The sequence below is a fragment of the Tachyglossus aculeatus genome, chromosome X1 (assembly GCF_015852505.1).
Source record: "Tachyglossus aculeatus isolate mTacAcu1 chromosome X1, mTacAcu1.pri, whole genome shotgun sequence".
NCBI classification, from domain to species: Eukaryota; Metazoa; Chordata; class Mammalia; order Monotremata; family Tachyglossidae; genus Tachyglossus; species Tachyglossus aculeatus.
Genome location: NC_052101.1, coordinates 134,684,853 through 134,705,469, shown reverse-complemented (window position 1 = coordinate 134,705,469; position 20,617 = coordinate 134,684,853). Strand labels below are relative to the sequence as shown.

Here is a 20,617-nt window from a genome sequence, read left to right as displayed (position 1 = left end):
TGTCAAGCACTGTTCTAAGCACTGGGGTCGATCCAAGTTAATCCGATTGGACACAGTCCCGGTCTTTTCTTTGTTTTATGGTATTTGTCAAGCGCGTTACTGTGTGCCAGGTACCGTACCAAGTGCTGGGGTAAATACAAGGTAACCAGGTTGGACGCAGTCCCCGTCCCACGTAGGACTTACAGTCTTAACCCCCATTTTACAGATAATAATAATAATAATAATGGCATTGATTAAGCGCTTACTATGTGCAAAGCACTGTTCTAAGCACTGGGGAGGTAACAAGGTGATGAGGTTGTCCCACGTGGGGCTAACAGTCTTAATCCCCATTTTACAGATGAGGTAACTGAGGCCCAGAGAAGTGAAGTGACTTGCCCAAAGTCACACAGGTGACAAGTGGTGGAGCCGGGATTTGAACCCATGACCTCTGACTGCAAAGCCCGGGCTCTTTCCACTGAGCCACGCTGCTTCTCCCTATAACTGAGGTGAGATAACTGAGGCCCAGAGACCTGAAGTGATTTGCCCAAGGTCACCCAGCCGTCAAGCTGGGGAGCTGGGATTAGAACCCAGGTCCTTCCGACTCCCTAGGCCTGTGTTCTCAGCACTTGGCCATGCTGCTGTCCCGATTGAGGCTCCCAGTCTGAGCCGGGAGGACAGGTATCGAATCCCCGGAAACTGGAGTCCCAGAGGAGCAGAGTGACTTGTCCAAGGTCACTCAGCAGGCAACTGGTAGCGCCGGGATGAGAACCCAGGTCATCCGACTCCCAGGTCGTGCTGCTTCTCAAGCAGCATCAGTTTGCTGTCTTTTTAGGATCTCCTCCTCCTCGGTGATGAGACCGGAGGCCTCCGCGCTCTTCGGAGATCCCGTGATGGCGGGTCGGGTAACGTCTCGAGCGACGGTGACGGTCTGCGGAGCCCCAGATGATCTTCCGCTGTGGCAGCCCATCACCTGGCACGCAGGTTCCGTGATTGGACTTGCAAAGCCACGGTGTGGGTTTCTGAAATCCTCGCCTGAGGCTTTCCGTCTGAGCCCTTGGGTGCCCCTGGGGCAGATGGTGTCCCTCAGCCGATGGGCCTCTGGTTTCCGAGTCATTGGCCTCGAACCAGTCTTGGTTCTTTCCCTTGGCTAGGCCCGGCTAATTGCCAGCTGTCCGGAATCCCGCAGCCCGGAGACGCGCCCATTCACTGAGGCCATGGGGGATTGCGGTGTGACTTTTTCTTTTTTCAGCTGGGCCATCGTGATGTTGCTGCAGAGTGGGTCTTTGATTTTAAATGGTATTTGTTAAGCACTCACTTTGTGTCAGACACAGTTGAAGTGCTGGGATAGGTACACGTTGATTAGTCCCAGTCCCACATAGGGCGCTCAGTCTAGGAGAAAGAACAGGTACTTAACCCGCATTTTACGGTTCGGGAAACCGAGGCCCAGGGAAGCGAAGCAGACAGGTGGCGGATCTGGGATTAGAACCCAGGTCCTCTGACTCCCAAGCCCGGGCTCTTTCCACTAAGCCACGCTGCTTCATGAATTGCTTGCAGTGGGATGGGTGGGGAAGGGGGGAAGGGGAGGATCTTCTCCGGGAGCTTAACGTTCAGGCGTTTTGGTGGTTGGGAGGCCTCTTTGGGATGCCGTGGTTCAAAGGACGTGGCGTTTTGGAACTTGGGAGGAGCCGATTCGTCAAGCACTTGACCTAAATATCGACTCCAGGCCGGGCATTTCAACCTTGCCAGTGAAAGCCGTAGAGGTTGAGATCGGCGAATCCCGAGTTGCCAGTGCTTTCAGAAAGCCTTGGTAAAACTTGCCGTTAGAAGAACAGAAAGTCAGTCCTGGATCAGACCAGTGGTCCATCCACTCGGTATTTTGCCTCTCGACAGTGGCAGCGAAACGCTTGCCGTCTGGGGTACCGTACCGCGCCCCAGACTTCTCCCCCGTAGACTGAAAGCTCCTTGTGGACGGGGATCGCGTGCGTCTCCCAGCTCCGTTGTTGTGATTTTTCCCAACTTCTCAGTCCGGTGTTCTGCACACAGTAAGCGCTCAATAAAAGCCATTGGTGGGTTGTGAGGGGAGCCGGGGTGGTGGTTGTATTCTGGCCGTTCCTCCCCTTGTTCAATGCGGCATGCTTGCGCGCAGTCATTTCATCCGCCACCCTGGTGCCCTGTATCTGCGTGGAGAGTGCTTCCTAGTCCCGATGGGGTGGGATTTAGTCAACTGGTCTGCTGGGTTCTCCCAGGCCCCAGCCTTTGTTCTCTCTCAGTCTTTGTCTTTCACACCGGCTCTCCAGCCTCTCCTCTCCCCAGTCCGTACTTTACTCTGCTGCTTGGACGATCCTTCTCAGATGCCGCCGGCCACACGTCTCCGAGGAGGAACGCCCGACCGTCAGCCCTCTCCCTCTTCTCTTCTGTGCTCTTCTCCCCAGTTCGTTCCTCTCACCGTCTCGCCGGGCCCGGTTCTTCTCTCTCCTGCCTCCGACCCTTTCTGCAGCTCGGCTCGCCCTCCCCCGTCGCATCTACCGGACCCCAGCTTCTGCCCGTGTTCGTTGCCTTTCTGAAGTCCCTCCTTCTCCAGGAGGCCTTCCCAGATTCACCTTCCCCTCCCCGGTCACGTTCTCCCAACTCTTTCAGTCAATCAGCCAGTCAATCGGTGGTCTCTGCTGAATGCTTATTGTGCGCAGAGCACTGGACTGAACACTTGGGAGAGTCTAATACGATAGAGTCGGTAGGGCCCGATCCCTGCCCACGAGGGGCTTCCAGTCTCCTCGTCAATCCCATCAGTTCAACCAACCAGGACACTTATGTCCAGATCAGTTTGAATCCTCTACCGTTTGAGCATATGCTTTTCCACATGTCCATTCCCGTCTCCTCTTCCTCGTCAGTTGTTTTCTGTCTGGCGATCGGTCTCCCGTTAGACCGTAAGCTCCCGGAGGTCAGGGTTAGAGCCGTCTGCTCTGATTGTACTCTTCCCAAGCGCTTGGTATGGGGCTCAAGATGCTTCGCAAATGCCATCGCTGCCTGGGTACGTACGTTTCTCCGTCCCCACGATCGCCTCATCTGCCCTTCTCGGGCTTATTATGTTCCCCGTAAGGAGGCGTGAGTCTGAGCACACCAAGAATCCCGGGTGTGGGCCAGCCGTGATTTTCCGGAGGGGCTACCGAGCCAGAGGCCTTTGGGGCGGCAGCGGCGCACCGGACCGATGCCCGGAGGGGACCAGGGGACGTCCCTGTGGCGCCGGGGAGACGGTGAGCCGCGAGCCGTCGGGCCACGCTGCCCCGACGCCCGCCTGCCACGTCTTAGCCGCTCTCCCGACTCGGAGAGCTCCTCCTGCTCACTCCCCCACTCCCCGCCTGCCCTCTGCCATCTCGCCACACACTGAGGAGCTCAGTGGCGACTGCAGACTTTGGGCATCTCAGTATCCCCGCCCTCCCCTCCCCAGTCGTTTCTGCAGATGTGAAGCCGAATCAGCCCGGGATCCCAACCCTGGAGGAATGGCTTCCCCCTTCTGCCTCCTCTCCAGGGACCGGCGTACCTCCTGCCCTCAGTTTTCCCTCCAGTCCCCTGGTTGCTGGTAACGAACCTCGCCGAAGGCCTTGGAAAAGCTCAGCCTCTTGGATCCTGGGGTTCCCCTCCGTCTCCATGCCGAATGACCGTTTCACAGAACTGCAGCCCATCACACTGCACACAGTAAGCGCTCAATAAATACGATTGATGATGATGATCGGTGAGGTATAGTCTGAATTTTTTCCCCGCTCAGAAACCCTGTGGGCTCTCTTCCATCTGGAGGTGCCCTTCTCCGCATTCCCTGGTCTTTAAGGTAATTACACATTCCACCGATTTCTCAGCTAGAGAAGTGAGACTTGCCGCTCCACATTTCCCAGGATGATGATAATAATAATAGTGGTGTTCGTTAAGCGCTTGCTATGTGCCAGGCACTGTACTGAGCGCTGGGGTGGATACACGCGAATCCAGCTGGACACAGTTCCTGTCCCCTGTGGGGCTCACAGTCTCAATCCCCATTTTACAGATGAGGTCACTGAGGCCCAGAGAAGTCAAGTGACTCGGCCAAGGTCACACAGCAGACGAGTGGCGGAGCTGGAATTAGAGCCCGTGACCTTCTGACTCCGGCCACCTTGCGCGCCCAAAAAAGGCCACCCCGTGTGGTGTTAGGTTTGATGTTGGCCGAGTCGGGCACACCTTCTGCCTTGGCTTCCTGGTCTCTCGTTGCTCCCGAGTGGTGCGCCGTGCCGGTGGAACGTGTCCACTGATTCCCAAGCGCTTAGTACAGCGCTTTGAACATAGTAAGTGCCCGGTAAACGCCACTGATCGACTGCCGGGCTGATTTTCAGCTGGGATGCAGCACTGCCCGAGACTTGGTCTTACTTGGCCCTGAAAACATTCTCTTTGCCCTCCTGGCTTTCGGTTCCCCACCGTGTGCTCCCCGGGCGGCAGCTGCCTGGGCCTCCTGCTGTCGCTCATTCTCCTCACGTGTCCCACCACCCGGCATAGCTGGGTCACAGGGAGCATAGCGTCACTGCTGGAGACCGACCCTTTTTATAGATGGCCGTTCCCCGGGCAAGCCACTCTGAATGGATTTTCCTGTCGTCGGTCGGGTGCGCTTCCATTTTTGCAGGGATGACTTTTTTTTCCTCCCACTCTGCTGCTCTCTTTTCCCCTTCCAGTTAGCAGTGCAGGGTTTCTAAAAAACAGGATTTAGAAGTCACTAATAAATACTGTCACTCCCCCTCCCGCTACTACAAAACTCCTCTCCTCTCTCCACCCCCTCCCCCCATCACTTCTGGCTTTTTTCCTAGTTTCCTTTTCTACCATTTAAAATCATCTTGTTGTCCTTGTGCCTTTTTTTTCCCTCTCCTCCCGGCCCGAATGCTGCATTTTAATGAGTTTTGTGCACTATTGCAGAGTAGCTCTCCCACCTCTGTACCTCCTGCATCATATCCTGTTCACTACTCAGAATTAAATGCAGGATATTCTCTTTCCTTGTTCTTTCTAGCAGTTCCAGGAAGTAGTCATTTATCTTACCCCAGAACCTCATTTCCTCCTCTTTTCTGGATTAATTATTCGGCCGATCTGTGTGAGGGTAATCACAGTGTCCTGTGATTGCTTCCTGCCTTCGTTTTCCCCATCTCCCCTAGATCACCACCCTCTTCTTCTTCCTCCTCCTCCTCTTCCTCCATTGGGCACCAAGTGCAAGCACCAAGCACTTGGGAACATGCAGTGGTAAAGACTTAGCCCCTGCCCTGGAGAATGCCGATAATGGTGGTATTTGCTCACCGCTTACTACGTGCCAGGCACAGTGCTCGACACTGAAGAAGATCCAAGGTAATCAGGTCGGACACAGTCCGTGCCCCATATGGGGCTCCCTGACCAAGCGGGTAGGAGGCCAGGGATTGAATCCCCGTTTTTGTACAGAGGGGGAAACTGAGGCCAAGAGAAGCCGCGATGAGAGCCCCGGTGTCCTGAGCCCCCGGCCTGGGCTCTATCCACTAGGCCACCACCACCTCGCTTCTCACCCCCTCACGGTCCCAGGCGGGTGTGGTAGACAACACGGCTACTCCGCTCGGGTGGAGTTTGGGATTTTTTTTCCCCCAGCTGGCGTTCTCTGACCTTTCTATTTTTAATGGTAGCGATTAGGCGTTCCTTCTGCCAAGGCTTGTGCGGCGGAGGCAGGAGAATCGGCTCGGCCCTGGTTCCCGTCCCCTGCCGGGCTCACAGCCTGAGAGGGAAAGGAGGCGACCAGGGGTCATCGCCCCCATTTTCCAGAGGAGGAACCGGAGGCCCAGAGAGGTGAAGGGACTTGCCCAAGGTCATAGAGCCCGGGCCCGCCCGTCTCCCGCTCTTTCCCCGGGGCCACACTGCCTCCCCTCGCCGTTGGTACAACCCCCATGCTGACGGTTGTCGCAGGTTGGGCCGCTTTCCGTGGTTTTGGGTGGAAAGAGGGCGGGTCAGTCAATCCATGGTTCTTATTATTGAGTGCTGACCGTGTGCAGAGCAATCAATCAATCAATCGTATTTATTGAGCGCTTATTATGTGCAGAGCACTGTACTAAGCGCTTGGGAAGTACAAGTTGGCAACATATACAGTCCCTACCCAACAGTGGGCTCACAGTCTAAAAGAGCACTGTACTAAGCACTTGGGAGAGTCCAGTGTAACCATGTAACAGAGTTGGAAGACACATTCCCAGATTCCCACTGCTGGAGAAGCCGAGTGGCTCAGTGGAAAGAGCACAGGCTTTGGAGTCAGAGGTCATGGGTTCGAGTCCCGGCTCCACCACATGTCTGCCATGTGACCTTGGGTAAGTCACTTAACTTCTCAGAGCCTCAGTTACCTCATCGGTAAAATGGGGATGATGACTGTAAGCCCCACGTGGGACAACCTGATCACCTTGTATCCCCCACCCCAGCGCTTAGAACAGTGCTTTGCACATAGTAAGCGCTTAACAAATGCTATTATTATTATTATTATTATTATTATTATTATTATTATTATTATTATTATTATTATTATTATTCCCAGCCCACAAGGGTCCCCGTCATCTCTGTGGGCCCAGCCCGCTCCTATGGAGACCTCAGTCAGTCCCCTGGGAACCTGTTCTCTTCCGGATGATTGTGCTGCTCTCTGTGCTTCCAGCATGGTCTAGTGGATGGAGCCCGGGCCTGGGACTCAGAAGACCTGAGTTCGAATCCTAGCCCCACCACTTATCTGCCGGGTGACTTTGAACAAGTCGTTTTACTTCTCTGTGTCTCAGTTCCCTCACCTGCAAAATGGGGGTTAAGACTGTGAGCCCCATGTGGGATGTGGATTGTGTCCAAACTGATTACCTTTTCACCAGAGAAGCAGTGTGGCTCAATGGAAAGAGCCCGGGCTTGGGAGTCCGAGGTCGTGGGTTCAAATCCCGGCTCCGCCAGTTGTCAGCTGTGTGACTTTGGGCAAGTCACTTAACTTCTCTGTGCCTCAGTGACCTCATCTGTAAAACGGGGGTGAAGACTGTGGGCCCCACGTGGGACAATCTGATCACCTCGTATCCTCCCCAGTGCTCTGCACATAGTAAGCGCTTAACAAATGCCATCATTATTATTATTGTCATTATTATTACGGTATTTGTTAAGCACTTAAAATGTGCTGTGCACTATTCTAAGCTCTGGGGTAGATACAAGATAATCAGGTTGCCCCACATGGGACTCACGGTCTTCATCCCCATTTTATGGATGAGGTAACTGAGGCCCAGAGAAATTAAGTGACTTGCCCAAGGTCACAGAGCAGACAAGTGGCGGAACCAGGATTAGAACCCACGACCGCTGGCTCCCAAGTCTGGGCTCTTGCCACTAGGCCATGCTGCTTACATCTACCCCAGCACTTAGTACAGAGCCTGGCACATAGTAAGCACTTAACAAGTACCATGAAATAAATACAAAAAATGAAATTCCTTTACCATTGAGAACTGCCGTGTGTTCAGTCAGGCAAGGGGGCTGGCTGTCCCACCAGAGATTTTGCTGGCCGACGACTAACAGAGAGAGGGATGTGAATTCCAGTGAATACCCCAATTCTTTCTGGAGCATCTCATTGGGTTTTTCTAAAACTCCCCCTGCTCCCAGAAGCAAGGAGGAAGATGACTGGAGTCCGCGCCAAAAAAAAAGGCCTCTTGGGCGGGGTTAAACCCTCGAAATGTTCCCCTAGCAGTGACACAGATTGGGCCGCGGACCGAGTGAGACAACTAAAGTTACATCGTGCCTGGAATTTCTTAGGCTACACTTGGGGGCCACTTGGGCTTAACCTGAGACTCATGAGTGATTCCAGGAATCGGAAAGCACATTTCAAGATGCCCGAGGGTTGTCGTGTTATTAGATCGGTATTGGACACGGCATCTAATAATTGGCCTAGGGGTTAAGCGCTTTTACTGTGTGCTCGGCGCTCTACTAAGCCGAGCAGACCAAGCGCGGTCCCCGTCCTACGTGGACTACAGCCTACGGGGGAGAGGAAGAGGGGTTTTACCTCCGTTTCTTTCAGGTGAGGGAACCGAGGCCCCGGGAAACAAAGTAAAATCCCGGTCGCCTTCCTTTTCAGACTGAGAGCCCCATGTGGGACAGGGGCTGTGTTGGACCTGCTGATCTGGTGTCTCCCCTGGGACCCAACGCAGTGCACGGCACAGAGTAAGCGCTTAATTACTCACAATTATTATTTATTTTTCTCCTGAAGTGACGCTTGCCCAAGGTCACGGGGAAGCAGCATGGGCTGGCGAGTCAGAAGGTCATGGGTTCTACTCCCGGCTCTGCCACTTCATCATCATCAATCGTATTTATTGAGCGCTTACTGTGTGCAGAGCACTGGACTAAGCGCTTGGGAAGTACAAGTTGGCAACATATAGAGACAGTCCCTACCCAGCAGTGGGCTCACAGTCTAAAAGGGGGAGACAGAGAACAAAACCAAACATACTAACAAAATAAAATAAATAGAGTAGATATGTACAAGTAAAATAGAGTAATAAATATGTACAAACATATATATATATATATATATATATATACAGGTGCTGTGGGGAAGGGAAGGAGGTAAGATGGGGGGGATGGAGAGGGGGACGAGGGGGCCACTTGTGGCCTTGGGCAAGTGACTTCACTTCTCCGGGCCTCAGTTCCCTCAGCTGTAAAATGGGGATTGAGACTGTGAGCCTCGTGTGAGACGGGGACTGTGTCCAAACCGATTTGCTCGTATCCACCCTAGCACTCAGTACGGTGCCTGGAACACAGTAAGCGCTTAACATATACCACAATTATTATTATTACCTAGCCGGCGAGTGGCCGATTCGGGATAATAATAATAATAATAATAATCATGGCATTTATTAAGCGCTTACTATGTGCAAAGCACTGTTCTAAGCGCTGGGGAGGTTACAAGGTGATCAGGTTGTCCCGCGTGGGGCTCACAGTCTTAATTCCCATTTTACAGATGAGGTAACTGAGGCCCAGAGAATCAATCAATCGTATTTATTGAGCGCTTACTGTGTGCAGAGCACTGTACTAAGCGCTTGGGAAGTACAAGTTGGCAACATATAGAGACAGTCCCTACCCAACAGTGGGCTCACAGTCTAACGGAGAAGTGAAGTGACTTGCCCAAAGTCACACAGCTGACAAGTGGCGGAGCCGGGATTTGAACCCATGACCTCTGACTCCAAAGCCCGGACTCTTTCCACTGAGCCATGATGAGAACCCTGTAGCAACCCAGTGATGGGATTTCTCCGGCCCCTTCCAGGGCAGTCGGTCCCGGGGCACCGCACATCCCCCCCAGCCCCCGAGGTCTCCGCCTGGCCCAAGCACGGCCAGCCACCCGGGGGGGAGGCTAGCAAGCTCCGCGTGGGCGGGGATCGCGTCTGCCAACCCTATGCCATCAGACTCGCCCAGATCATCATCAATCGTATTTATTGAGCGCTTACTGTGTGCAGAGCACTGTACTAAGCATTTGGGAAGTACGTAGTGACAGTCTGTGCGCTCAGTACCGCTCAATAAACACCACTGGTTGATGGACTGATTGACGGAGGCCCTGTAAAACGTATTCAGAGTGCTACCGGGCGCCCGGCTGTGGAAGAGACGCCTCCCTGGGCAGCGTGCCGCTCGGCCTTCCCATCCGTGGGGCGGGAAGCCCCACTGTCCCACTAGGCACTAGCTCCACTAGATTGTGAGCCCACTGTTAGGTAGGGACCGTCTATATGTTGCCGACTTGTACTTCCCAAGCGCTTAGTACAGTGCTCTGCACACAGTAAGCGCTCAATAAATACGATTGAATGAATGAATGGGGAGGGGTCCCAGCCGACAGATCCCTCGTCCACTGCTGCTTTTACGAAAGGGGTAGAGCCAAGCCTGAAGCGGCGAGATTTTTGTTCCTTTTGTCCCTCTGGCCGCAGGGCCCAGGACCCCCCCAAACCGCTGGACGAAGGTGAATTCTTCCCGCTTCTGGTCATTTTCCGGGAGCAGTTGTGCCCGCAGAAAGGGTGACCTTTCCTACCCTGTGCTTTTCGGATTTCGGTTGCTAGACGCGCAAGCGCGGTAACAAGAAGTTCAGGGTTTTCTTTTGCCGTCTGTGTCTGTCCTCCCTCCCCTTCTTAGATTGTGAGCCCTTGCGAGTTCCTGTCGTGTGTGGAGCCCTGGACGGGGCGCTTGGGAGGGTACTGGGGGAAATAAAAAAACCCATCCTCAAGGCTTCGAAGAACTTACAGTCTAGTGGGTTAGTTCTCCGTAATGCTCCCCCGGCCTTCCTGTCTTTTTTTGCCATTTCTGTCAGTCAGTCGATTGAATTTATTGAGCACTCACTGTGTGCCCAGCACTGTTCTAAGCGCTTGGGGGAGGACGGTATAACAATAAACACATTCCCTGCCCACAACGTGCCCCGGGTGACAGAGGAAGAAACCCTCCGAGAGGAAAAAGCCCTGGCCCCCCGTCCCCCCGCCCCACTCAAAAGCAGCAGGCGTCCTCACAAGTAGGGAAGTGGAGTCAATCGAGAGGGATAACCACCGCGTTGGCCATCGGCACGGGGGGCCTGGAGTGGAAACCTGGGGCCCGCCAGGAGCCAGCCTCTCCCAGACCTCTCCCCGCACCGGTGAACTGGCCGCCAGTGCAATAATAATAATTAATAACAATGATGGTATCTGTTAAGCGCCTACTGTGTGCTAAGCGCTGGGGAAAATGAAGAATAATCGGTTGGGCACGGTCCCTGCCCTTAACGGGGCTCCCGATCCAAGCGGGAGGGCGACCGGGTCCTGAATCCCCATTCGACAGATGGAAACCGAGGCGCAGAGAAGTGAATCGACCGGCTCGGGGGAGTCACGCAGCACGCAGGTGGAGGAGCTGGGATGAGAACCCACGTCCTCTGACTCTCAGGGCCGGGTTTTTTCTGCTAGGCCGCTTCCCTGAGCACAAGATTTGCAGCGGCGTTTTTCCCTGGGAAAATCCCCTCCCCAAACTTTGGGCACCCCCGAGTGTCTTTGAGTCTCCGGTGGCGGTAATTCAAAGGCCGTTCTACTTTCCCAAACCCCCAACTTTTTCCAGATTTCTAGGAAACATTTGGATGTGAGTAGTTCCAGTGAGATCTGCGTTTTTAAACTCGGGGCGGTGCCGGGGATTTTATTTAACAGAAAATGTCCCGACGACAGCTTCTTGGAAAGTACGCTTCGCTTCTCAGGCCGGCTACGGCAGGAATCTGAAGGTGCTCTGTTCGTCTGTGTGATCCCAATGGTGCGGAAATGGGGGAGTTGATCTGGGATCCGTCGCCCTGGCCTTCCTTTTCACCTGCAGGCTTTTCCGTTTCGTTCTTTCACTCCCCCCCCCCGCCTCGTCCCGGAGTGGTGTCACCGCAGGGAGGGGAGGCTGATGTTCCCCCACTCCGGATCTGGAGCCCCACTCCCCGTGCCCCCCGCCCCGAGCCTCCCAGTTTAGAATGGTCAGGCTCTCCTCTCAGTGGGGATTAAGATCTTTCCCTCCCCTCTCCCCCACGGGGAGAATACCTCAATTCCCTTTGGTGGGACCTTGGGACTGAGGGCCCCCCACCCCACCCCGATCCTGTGATCCTCCCACCGACCAAGCCACACGCCGCCTCCAGTTCAGAGACCCGGTCCCCATGGCTGTTAAACTGACTGGCCTGTCTGTTCTAAGGGCTTGTCCCTCCCCCTCCCGCTCTCAAATCTGGGCCCAACATTTCTCCTTTCCCAGTCTTCAAAGGCTTCTCTCTTCCCCACTTTTATCGCAAATGACGACCAGCGGGCTCCGCAGTAACACCGCTTGGTTTAGTGGGACGCCATCCCCCCCTGCGACCCCCCCCCCACCCCCCACAAATCTCCCCAGGGTGTGTGCCATCAGGCCTTGCGGATTTAAATCCATCCCACCGAACAAAACGCCATTAACCATCCTGGCATCCTCCCTCTTTGGCCCAGTGTGGTGGAAGAATTTGGGTGTGTATTTTTTAGGCCGCATACTGCTGCATCTCCTTTCCGCCTTTGGCTCCTCTACTCTTGTCCCTACACGATCGTGTTTTCTTTGCGCACTTCTCTACTGAGCTCCCTCATAGAAAGTGAGCCCTGCGGGGGGCAAGGGCTGGGTCCAATCTGGTTCTCTGGGTACAGTGAGTCATTCGTTCAGTGGTACTTATTGAGCGCTGACTGTGTGCAGAGCACTGGATACGACAGAATTGGTAGACGCGTTCCCTGCCCCCACGGAGCCTACAGTCGATTGGGGATGGTGCTGGGCACACAGCTCTCGCCTAATGAATACCGGCGCCATTATAAATGCCGAATCTGGTCTGGGTCGAGCTGTCTGGGCTAGTTTGTTTTTTTCATTTCCCTTTCAGGTCCCTCGAGTTCTCGGTTAAGTGAACCTGGCGCCTCGTTATCTCTCCTGTTCTGCTGCAGCGGTAGAGTTGGTTCCCTGTAGCGGAACGGCTGCCCTTTCGTTTTCCTCAGGTTCTTCTTCCCGGTGCCCTACGCCTGCCGAAAAGTGCATTTTGAAAGCCGGTTTTCTTTATCTCGTCGGCTTCTCTCTTCACCGTCAGCTTTCAGGCCCTCCGTCGACTCTCCCCCCCGCCCCACCTGACCTTGCTGCTCTACTCCAAACCAGCCCTCGCACTTCGCTCCTCTAATGCAGACCTACTCACTGTACCACACTCTCATCTCTCTCAGTGATGATAAAATAATAGTTATAATAATAATCGTGGTATTTAAGTGCTGTGCTGCGTGCCAAAGCACCGATGACGACGGTGTTCGTTAAGCGCTTACTATGTGTCGAGCACCGTTCTAAGCGCCGGGGTAGATACTAGGTCAGCAGGTTGTCCCACGTGGCGCTCACAGTCTTCATCCCCTTTTTCCAGGTGAGGGGGGAACGGAGGCACAGAGAAGTTAAGTGACTTGCCCAAGGTCACATGGCAGACAAGTGACTGAGTCGGGATGAGAGCCCAGGTCCTCTTGATTCCCAGGCCTGAGCCCTTTCCACTAGGTCAGGATGCTTCCTCTCCCCCTCGTCCCCCTCTCCATCCCCCCATCTTACCTCCCTCCCTTCCCCACAGCCCCTGTATATATGTATATATGTTTGTACATATTTTTTTACTCTATTTAATTTATTTGTACATATCTATTCTATTTTGTTAGTATGTTTGGTTTTGTTCTCTGTCTCCCCCTTTTAGACTGTGAGCCCACTGTTGGGTAGGGACTATCTCTATATGTTGCCAATTTGTATTTCCCAAGCACTTAGTACAGTGCTCTGCACATAGTAAGCGCTCAGTAAATACGATTGATGATGATGCTTCTCAAAGCCCACCTTCAGTGCCCTGCTAAAATCCCATCTCCTCCAAGAAACCTTCCCTGACTAAAGCCTAATTTCTCCAACTCATCCTCCCTTCCGCATTGCCTGTGCACTTGTGTCTTAGCTCTTCAGCACTTGGAATCAACACCGCCCCACCACTGGCCCCACAGTACTGGTGTGTCCATATCCTGGTACCCTGCCTCTTCTCCTTTCCGTAATTGGCTGTAACGCCTGTCACTCCGTGGAGACTGTGAGCTCTCTGAGGGCAGGGATCGTGCCTCCCAACGCTGTCGTGGTGTACTCTCCCAAGCGCTCGTCCCGTGCCCCGCTCAGTCAAATACCACTGACTGAAGTTGAGCTGAGCCTCTAGCAGCCTGCCTCGTCCAACGTGGGGCGGGGGGCACCTCCGTCCTCCGAAGGGGTGCCCCCACAGCTCGGTCAGTGCGGCCACTCTGGTGACCCAGAACGTGGGGGCACCTCCCTCTGTCTCGCCTGCCGAGGCCTGTGGTAACCAGGCTCCGAGTCCCGATAGCGCTGCCCGAACAGCCACGTCCCCAAGGTGGGAGAGCTCCCAGTCGAAGGCCTGGTGAGCTGCAGCTTGCCAGAAAAGAGCGTGTTCATTTTTCCAAGTCCGGTGGCCGGATTGGGCGTCCACCAAGAGGGTGGGAAGTGGCAGCCCAGGTGTGTGCTCTCCTGCGAGAGCGCCAGCCCCGTCTCGCTTGCTCAAAGCCCGGATTGTATGAACCAGCCCAGCTCCGGCCCCGGCTCGTTTGGATAGTCCGCTCCCCCCACCCCGCCCCGGCTCTGGGAATGTTTTTCTCAGCGGCTCGCTCGGGTTGGCTGCGGCTCTGGGAAGTGAGGGCTCTTGCGGTTTCTCACCCTCTCTCTCCCCCCTCGCTCCCTCCTGCCAGGTCTTGACTTGCGTCAACTGGATCAATGGAGCACTTTCAGGGAGCTTGGAAGACGATCAGCAATGGCCTGGGATTCAAGGATTCGGTCTTTGACGGCTCCAGCTGCATCTCCCCGACCATCGTGCAGCAGTTTGGTTATCAGCGCCGGGCGTCGGATGATGGCAAGCTCACGGATTCCTCCAAGACGAGTAACACCATTCGGGTTTTCTTGCCCAACAAGCAAAGGACTGTGGTGAGCCCAGGTTACCCCTCTCGCTGTCACATTCTGGGTAGCGGTCGCCGGCCTTTGTCCCGGTGACCGGCACGTCTTAGCGGCCACCTCTCCGGGAGGCGGCCCTGTGGGATTACCCGATGCAGCTCAGATTTGGGTCGGGCGGCTGGGGGGTGAGTTCCGTTTTAGCCAGAGACGGGTGAAAGCTTGCGAATTAGCGTGGCAGAAAGCCCGGTGGGCTCTTCGTCCAGTGCAGGAGTGGGGTCCTGTTGGAGCGAACTGGGGTACCCTGGGTGTAGAAACTGCAGGTCCCGAGCGAGTTTTTCTCCTCGGCTGCTCTTTCGCCAACCATGAACTCTCTAATCTGTCATCCCTGCCCTTAATTATCTGTCCTTTTGAACAATCTGAGCTAATTGGATGTTGGTCCTGATTTTCTCGGTCTTCCTGTTCTTTGTTCACTTTCCTGAGTCTCCGACGTTTCCCGGCCTCTTGGCGAAGAAAAGTCCCCAGTCGACGGAGAGGACCAGAGTACGGTTTTAGCAGTTCCCGATTCGGCCTGCCGTCTCTTTGAAGCTCCTTGAGAGTGCTTCCCAAGTTGCCGCGGGCCGGGGCCGCCTTTTAAGCCTGAGTTGATTGAGTGGCCCATCGAGTACTCTTAGTTCTTGGGAGGTCAGATTTGTTTTTCCAGCTTTGTGGAGGCCCGAAAGAGCCAGACCAGGCCAGGTCCGAGGGCAGGAGGAGCCCCTTAAAATGGGATGGGGGGAAGAATGCGGGTCTCAAGGGTAGTTTTGTCAATGGCCATACAGATATCCATGTGGAGGGCGAGGGAGGGCAGCCCCTCCAGGTGCCGCACAGGGCCAGCCATCAGATCCGGCTCCTGGAAAGCTCCCGGGGTCCACAGGAAGCGGAGAAGAGGTTGGATCCCCGGGAGAAGCGCCTGCGGCCCTGGCCGGCCTAGAATTGGCCTTTATTGTCAGGTGCAAGTGCATCAGTAGCCCAGATAGACAGAAGAAACCTTCTCGTCCTCAAGGGATTGTCGTTGCTCCTGCCGCCGCCGCCATGAGCCGGAGGCTTGAGGCTTCGCGCTCGGATTCCAGTCCTCGGTTTCAGTAGAGTAGCAAAATAGAAGTATCGTCCTTATCCGGACGTAGGTGGTAGGACGGCCCTTCTTAATGTGCTTATTTGTCTCCAGGACTGGGCTAAATGCTGGGGTGTCGGGGGCGGGGGGTACCAGCCAGTCGGATCAGACACAGTCCCTTTCCCACACGGGGCTCAACTGAAGGAGGGAGGGGGAGCAGGTGGTGTTATTATTAGTACTGTTATTATTATGGTATTTGCTAAGTGCTTACTATGTGTCAAGCACCGTTCTAAGCACTGGGGTGGATAATGATAATCAGGTCGGACGCCATCCCTCTCCCACGTGGGGCTCGCAGTCTTAGTGAGAGGGAGAACGGGTATCTCCTCGCCATTTAACAGATGAAGAAACTGGGGCCCGGAGAGCGTAAATGACTTGCCCGCGGTCACACAGCTGGCTGGTGGCAGAGCTGGACGTGAACTGGGACTCATTCCGCTAATAATAATAATGATAACTGGGGTATCGTGAAGTGCTTACTCTGTGCCCAGCGTTATACTAGGCACTGGGGTTGAATCAAGGTAAATCAGGTCAGTCCAGTTCCCTGTCCCCCATGGGCTCCCAGTCTGAGCAGTAGGGAGAATAGGAATTGAGTCTCCATTTTCCCTCGCTAAAATCCACCCTTTTCCTCCGCATCCAGGTTACTGCATCAGCCTCCTTGCTGATCTCCCCGCCTCTTGTCTCTCCCCACTCCAGTCCACACTGAACTCTGCTGCCGGGATCATTTTTCTACAAAAACGTTCAGGATATGTCACCCCACTCAGAAAACTCCATCCACCTCTGCATCAAACAAAAACTCGACTCCTCACAATTGGCTTTAAAGCACTCCATCACCTTGCCCCCTCCTAGCTCAGCTCGCTACTCTCCTTCTACGGCCCAGCCCGCACATTTCACTCTTTTAATGCTAACCTTCTCACTGTGCCTCGATCTCCGACAGACAGTTATTCCTCCCCCCTTTCAAAGTCTTACTGAAGTCACATCTCCTCCAGGAGGTCTTCCCTGACTAAGACTAAGCCCCCACTTTCCTCTTCTCCCACTCCCTCTGTATCACCCTGACTTGCTCCCTTTGTTCTCTCCCCTCCCCCAGCATTTATGTACATATTTGTAATGAATTTATTTATATTAATATTTATCCCCCCTTCTCTAGACTGTAATCTCGTCATGGGCAGGAAATGGGTCCGTTTATTGGTGTGTTGCACTCTCCCAAGCGCTCAGTACACAGTACACAGTACGTGCTTAATGTCCAGCACTTAGAACAGTGCTTGGCTCACTATGTACAAAGCACTGTTCTAAGCGCTGGGGGGGATACAATGTGATCAAGTTGTCCCGCATGGGGCTCACAGTCTTAATCCCCATTTTTACAGATGAGGGAACTGAGGCTCAGAGAAGTGAAGAGACTTGCCCAAGGTCACACAGCAGACTTGTGGTGGAGTCGGGATTCGAACCCACGGCCTCTGACTCCAAAGCCCGTGCTCTTTCCACTGAGCCACGCTGCTTCTCTGATGATTCATTCAATCATATTTGATGATGACGGTATTCGTTAAGTGCTGGAGAAGCAGCACAGCACAGGCTTGGGAATCAGAGGTCGTGGGTTCTAATCCCAGCTTTGTTAAGCACTTACTATGTGCCAAACACCGTTCTGAGCGCTGGATAATAATAATTATGGTATTTGGTAAGTGCTTACTATCAATCAATCAATCGTATATATTGAGCGCTTACTATGTGCAGAGCACTGTACTAAGCGCTTGGGAAGTACAAATTGGGAACATATAGAGACAGTCCCTACCCAACAGTGGGCTCACAGTCTAAAAGGTGGAGACAGAGAACAAAACCAAACATACTAACAAAGTAAAATAAATAGACTATGTGCCAAGCACTCTTCTGAGCGTTGGGGTAGATACAAGGTAATCAGGTTGTCCCATGTGGGGCTCACAGTCTCAATCCCCATTTTACAGATGAGTTAACCGAGGCCCAGAGAAGTTAAGTGACTTGCCCAAGGTCACACAGCAGACAAGTGGCGAAGCTGGGATTAGAACCCACGACCTCTGATTCCCAAGCCTGTGCTGTGCTGCTTCTCCAGCACTTAACGAATACCGTCATCATCAAATATGATTGAATGAATCATCAGAGAAGCAGCGTGGCTCAGTGGAAAGAGCACGGGCTTTGGAGTCAGAGGTCGTGGGTTCGAATCCCGACTCCACCACAAGTCTGCTGTGTGACCTTGGGCAAGTCTCTTCACTTCTCTGAGCCTCAGTTCCCTCATCTGTAAAAATGGGGATTAAGACTGTGAGCCCCATGCGGGACAACTTGATCACATTGTATCCCCCCCAGCGCTTAGAACAGTGCTTTGTACATAGTAAGCGCTTAACAAATGCCATCATTATTATTATTATTATTATGAATGAATGAATGATGGGGAGGCCATGAGGTGGGAATTGGCTCGCCTAAGGTCACTCGGCGGGCAGGTGGCGGAGCTGGAACGAGAACCCAGGTCCTCTGGCACCCGGGCTTTGTTCCGCTCGTCCATACCGCCTCCCGGGAAGGACTCGTTTCAGTATTCCGTGCAATCTGAGGAAGGGTGGACTGGTACATAACACGACAAAGAATGAAGCAAAGACTGACCTTGTGGTCCAGATTCATTCATTCAGTCAGTCAGTCGTATTTATTGAGTGCTTACTGTGTGCTCTTGGGAGAGTACGACACAACAATAAACAGAAACAACGCACTTACAGTGCGGGCGGGAGTCAGGCAGCGATCCAAATAAATGAGATTACAGTTATGTACAGAAGTGCTGTGGGGCTGGGACGGGGGGAAGAGCAAGGAGAACAAGCCATGGTGATGCAGAAGGGAGTGGGAGGTGAGGAAAGGTGGGGCTTAGTCTGGGAAGGCCTCTTGGAGGAGATGGGCCTTCAATAAGGCTTTGAAGCGGGGGGAGAGTGATTGTTGGATTTGAGGAGGGAGGGCGTCCCGGGCCAGGGGTTGGTGGCGAGATCAAGGCGTAGTGAGAGGGTTAGCACTATCAATCAATCAATCAATCAATCGTATTTATTGAGCGCTTACTATGTGCAGAGCACTGTACTAAGCGCTTGGGAAGTACAAATTGGCAACACATAGAGACAGTCCCTACCCAACAGTGGGCTCACAGTCTAAAAGGGGGAGACAGAGAACAGAGTGGAGTGTGCGGGCTGGGTTGTAATGGGAGAGTAGCGGGGTGAGATAGGAGGGGGCAAGGTGATGAAGTGCTTTAAAGGCAACGGTGAGGAGCGTTTGTTTGATCCGGAGGTGGATGGGCAACCACTGGAGTTTCTTGAGGCGCAGGGTGACGTGTCTTGAACATTTTCATAGAAAAATGATCCGGGCAGCAGAGTGAAGTATGGATTGGAGAGGGAAGAGACAGGAGGCTGGGAGGTCAGCAAGGAGGCTAATGCGCTAATCCAGGCAGGATTCATTCCTTCATTCATTCAGTCATATTTACTGAGCGCTTACTGTGTGCAGAGCACCGGACTAAGCGCTTGGGAAGTCCAAGCCGGTAACGTATCGAGACGGTCCCTGCCCAACAACGGGCTCACCGTCTAGAAGGGGGAGACAGACAACAAAACGCAACGTGTAGCCAGGCGTCAGAATCGTCAGAACAAATCGAATTAAAGCTATAGGATGGGATGAGTGATTGCGTCAACGTAGTAGCGGTTTGGATGGAGAGGAAAGGGTGGATTTTAGCGATGTTGCGAAGGTGGGGCTGACTGGATTTTAGTGATGGATTGAGTCCCCCTTCTAGACTGTTGGGTAGGGACTGTCTCTATATGTTGCCAACTTGGACTTCCCAAGCGCTTAGTACAGTGCTCTGCCCACAGTAAGCGCTCCATAAATACGATTGATTGATTGAGTGTGTGGGTTGAATGAGAGAGAGGAGACAAGGATAACGCCAAAGTTGCGGGCTAGTGAGACAGGAAGGATGGTGGTGCCGTCTACAGCGTGGCTCAGTGGAAGGAGCCCGGGCTTGGGAGTCAGAGGTCATGGGTTCTAATCCCAGCTCCACCGGGTGACTTTGGGCAAGTCACTTCACTTCTCCGGGCCTCAGTTACCTCATCTGGAAAATGGGGATTAAGACTGTGAGCCCCACGTGGGACAGCTTGATCACCTTGTATCCCCCCAGCGCTTAGAACAGTGCTTGGCACATAGTAAGCGCTTCACAAATACCATCATCATTATTATTAGTACAGTGATGGGAAAGTTAGGGGGAGGACAGGAATTGGGTGAAAAGATAAGGATCTCAAGTAGAGATGTCTTGAATCAATCAATCAATCATTCGTATTTATTGAGCGCTTACTGTGTGCAGAGCACTGTACTAAGCGCTTGGGAAGTACAAGTTGGCAACATATAGAGCCAGTCCCTACCCAACAGTGGGCTCACAGTCTAAAAGGGGGAGACAGAGAACAAAACCAAACATACAACAAAATAAAATAAATAGAATAGATATGTAGGAGGAAACGCGAGACAGGAGAGAGGGCGGGAGATCAAGGCTGGGGGTGTAGATTTGGGAATTCCATCGGCTCTTTCAAAAGCTTCAGGTATTTTGATGTAAAGTGAGCCAGATCCCTTTACTCCGAAAGCGAAATTGCTTTCCGGTGGAGAGAAAACTTGACCTTGGAGGTGTGACAGGGCCAGGGGTCTTGGACCTCTCAGGAAGCGTCTTTGAGTCCCAAACTCCAAAAGCTCCCGAAAGCCTGAGGACGACAGGGCACTCTTTGGCCTTTCCTCCGCTCCAGCCTCTTCACCCTGGCATGACTATGATGGAATCCTCTTCCCTGAAAGAGGATAACTAGGATCCCGAGTATCACGGGAGTAGAACCAAAGCCTGCCGCGTTTGATTTACGGGCCCGCTTTTAAGGGCTTGGTCGCGGCCACTCCGGTGGCTTTGAAAGAGGTCAGATGTTCACCGTGGTTTTTCTGCTTGCAGGTTAATGTGCGGAACGGGATGAGTTTACACGATTGCCTCATGAAAGCCCTCAAGGTGCGGGGCCTGCAACCGGAATGCTGCGCGGTATTCAGGCTCCTCCATGAACATAAAGGGTAAGTGAGCGG

At 53.5% G+C, this 20,617-nt stretch overlaps 1 protein-coding gene across 4 annotated transcripts in view; it reads left to right on the top strand.

The window, feature by feature from the left end:
* Positions 1-20,617, top strand: part of RAF1 (Raf-1 proto-oncogene, serine/threonine kinase) — a 73,320-nt gene that overhangs the window by 7,991 nt on the left and 44,712 nt on the right. For 2 of the 4 annotated variants that reach the window (XM_038772611.1, XM_038772610.1), the window contains exons 2-3: positions 14,193-14,424; positions 20,493-20,605. In XM_038772611.1, the coding sequence (XP_038628539.1) occupies positions 14,218-14,424; positions 20,493-20,605 (320 nt within the window). In that variant the 5' untranslated portion in view covers positions 14,193-14,217. Of the gene's footprint in view, positions 1-14,192; positions 14,425-20,492; positions 20,606-20,617 lie in introns of those variants that run through there. The other 2 variants (XM_038772613.1, XM_038772612.1) reach the window with 1 other exon arrangement.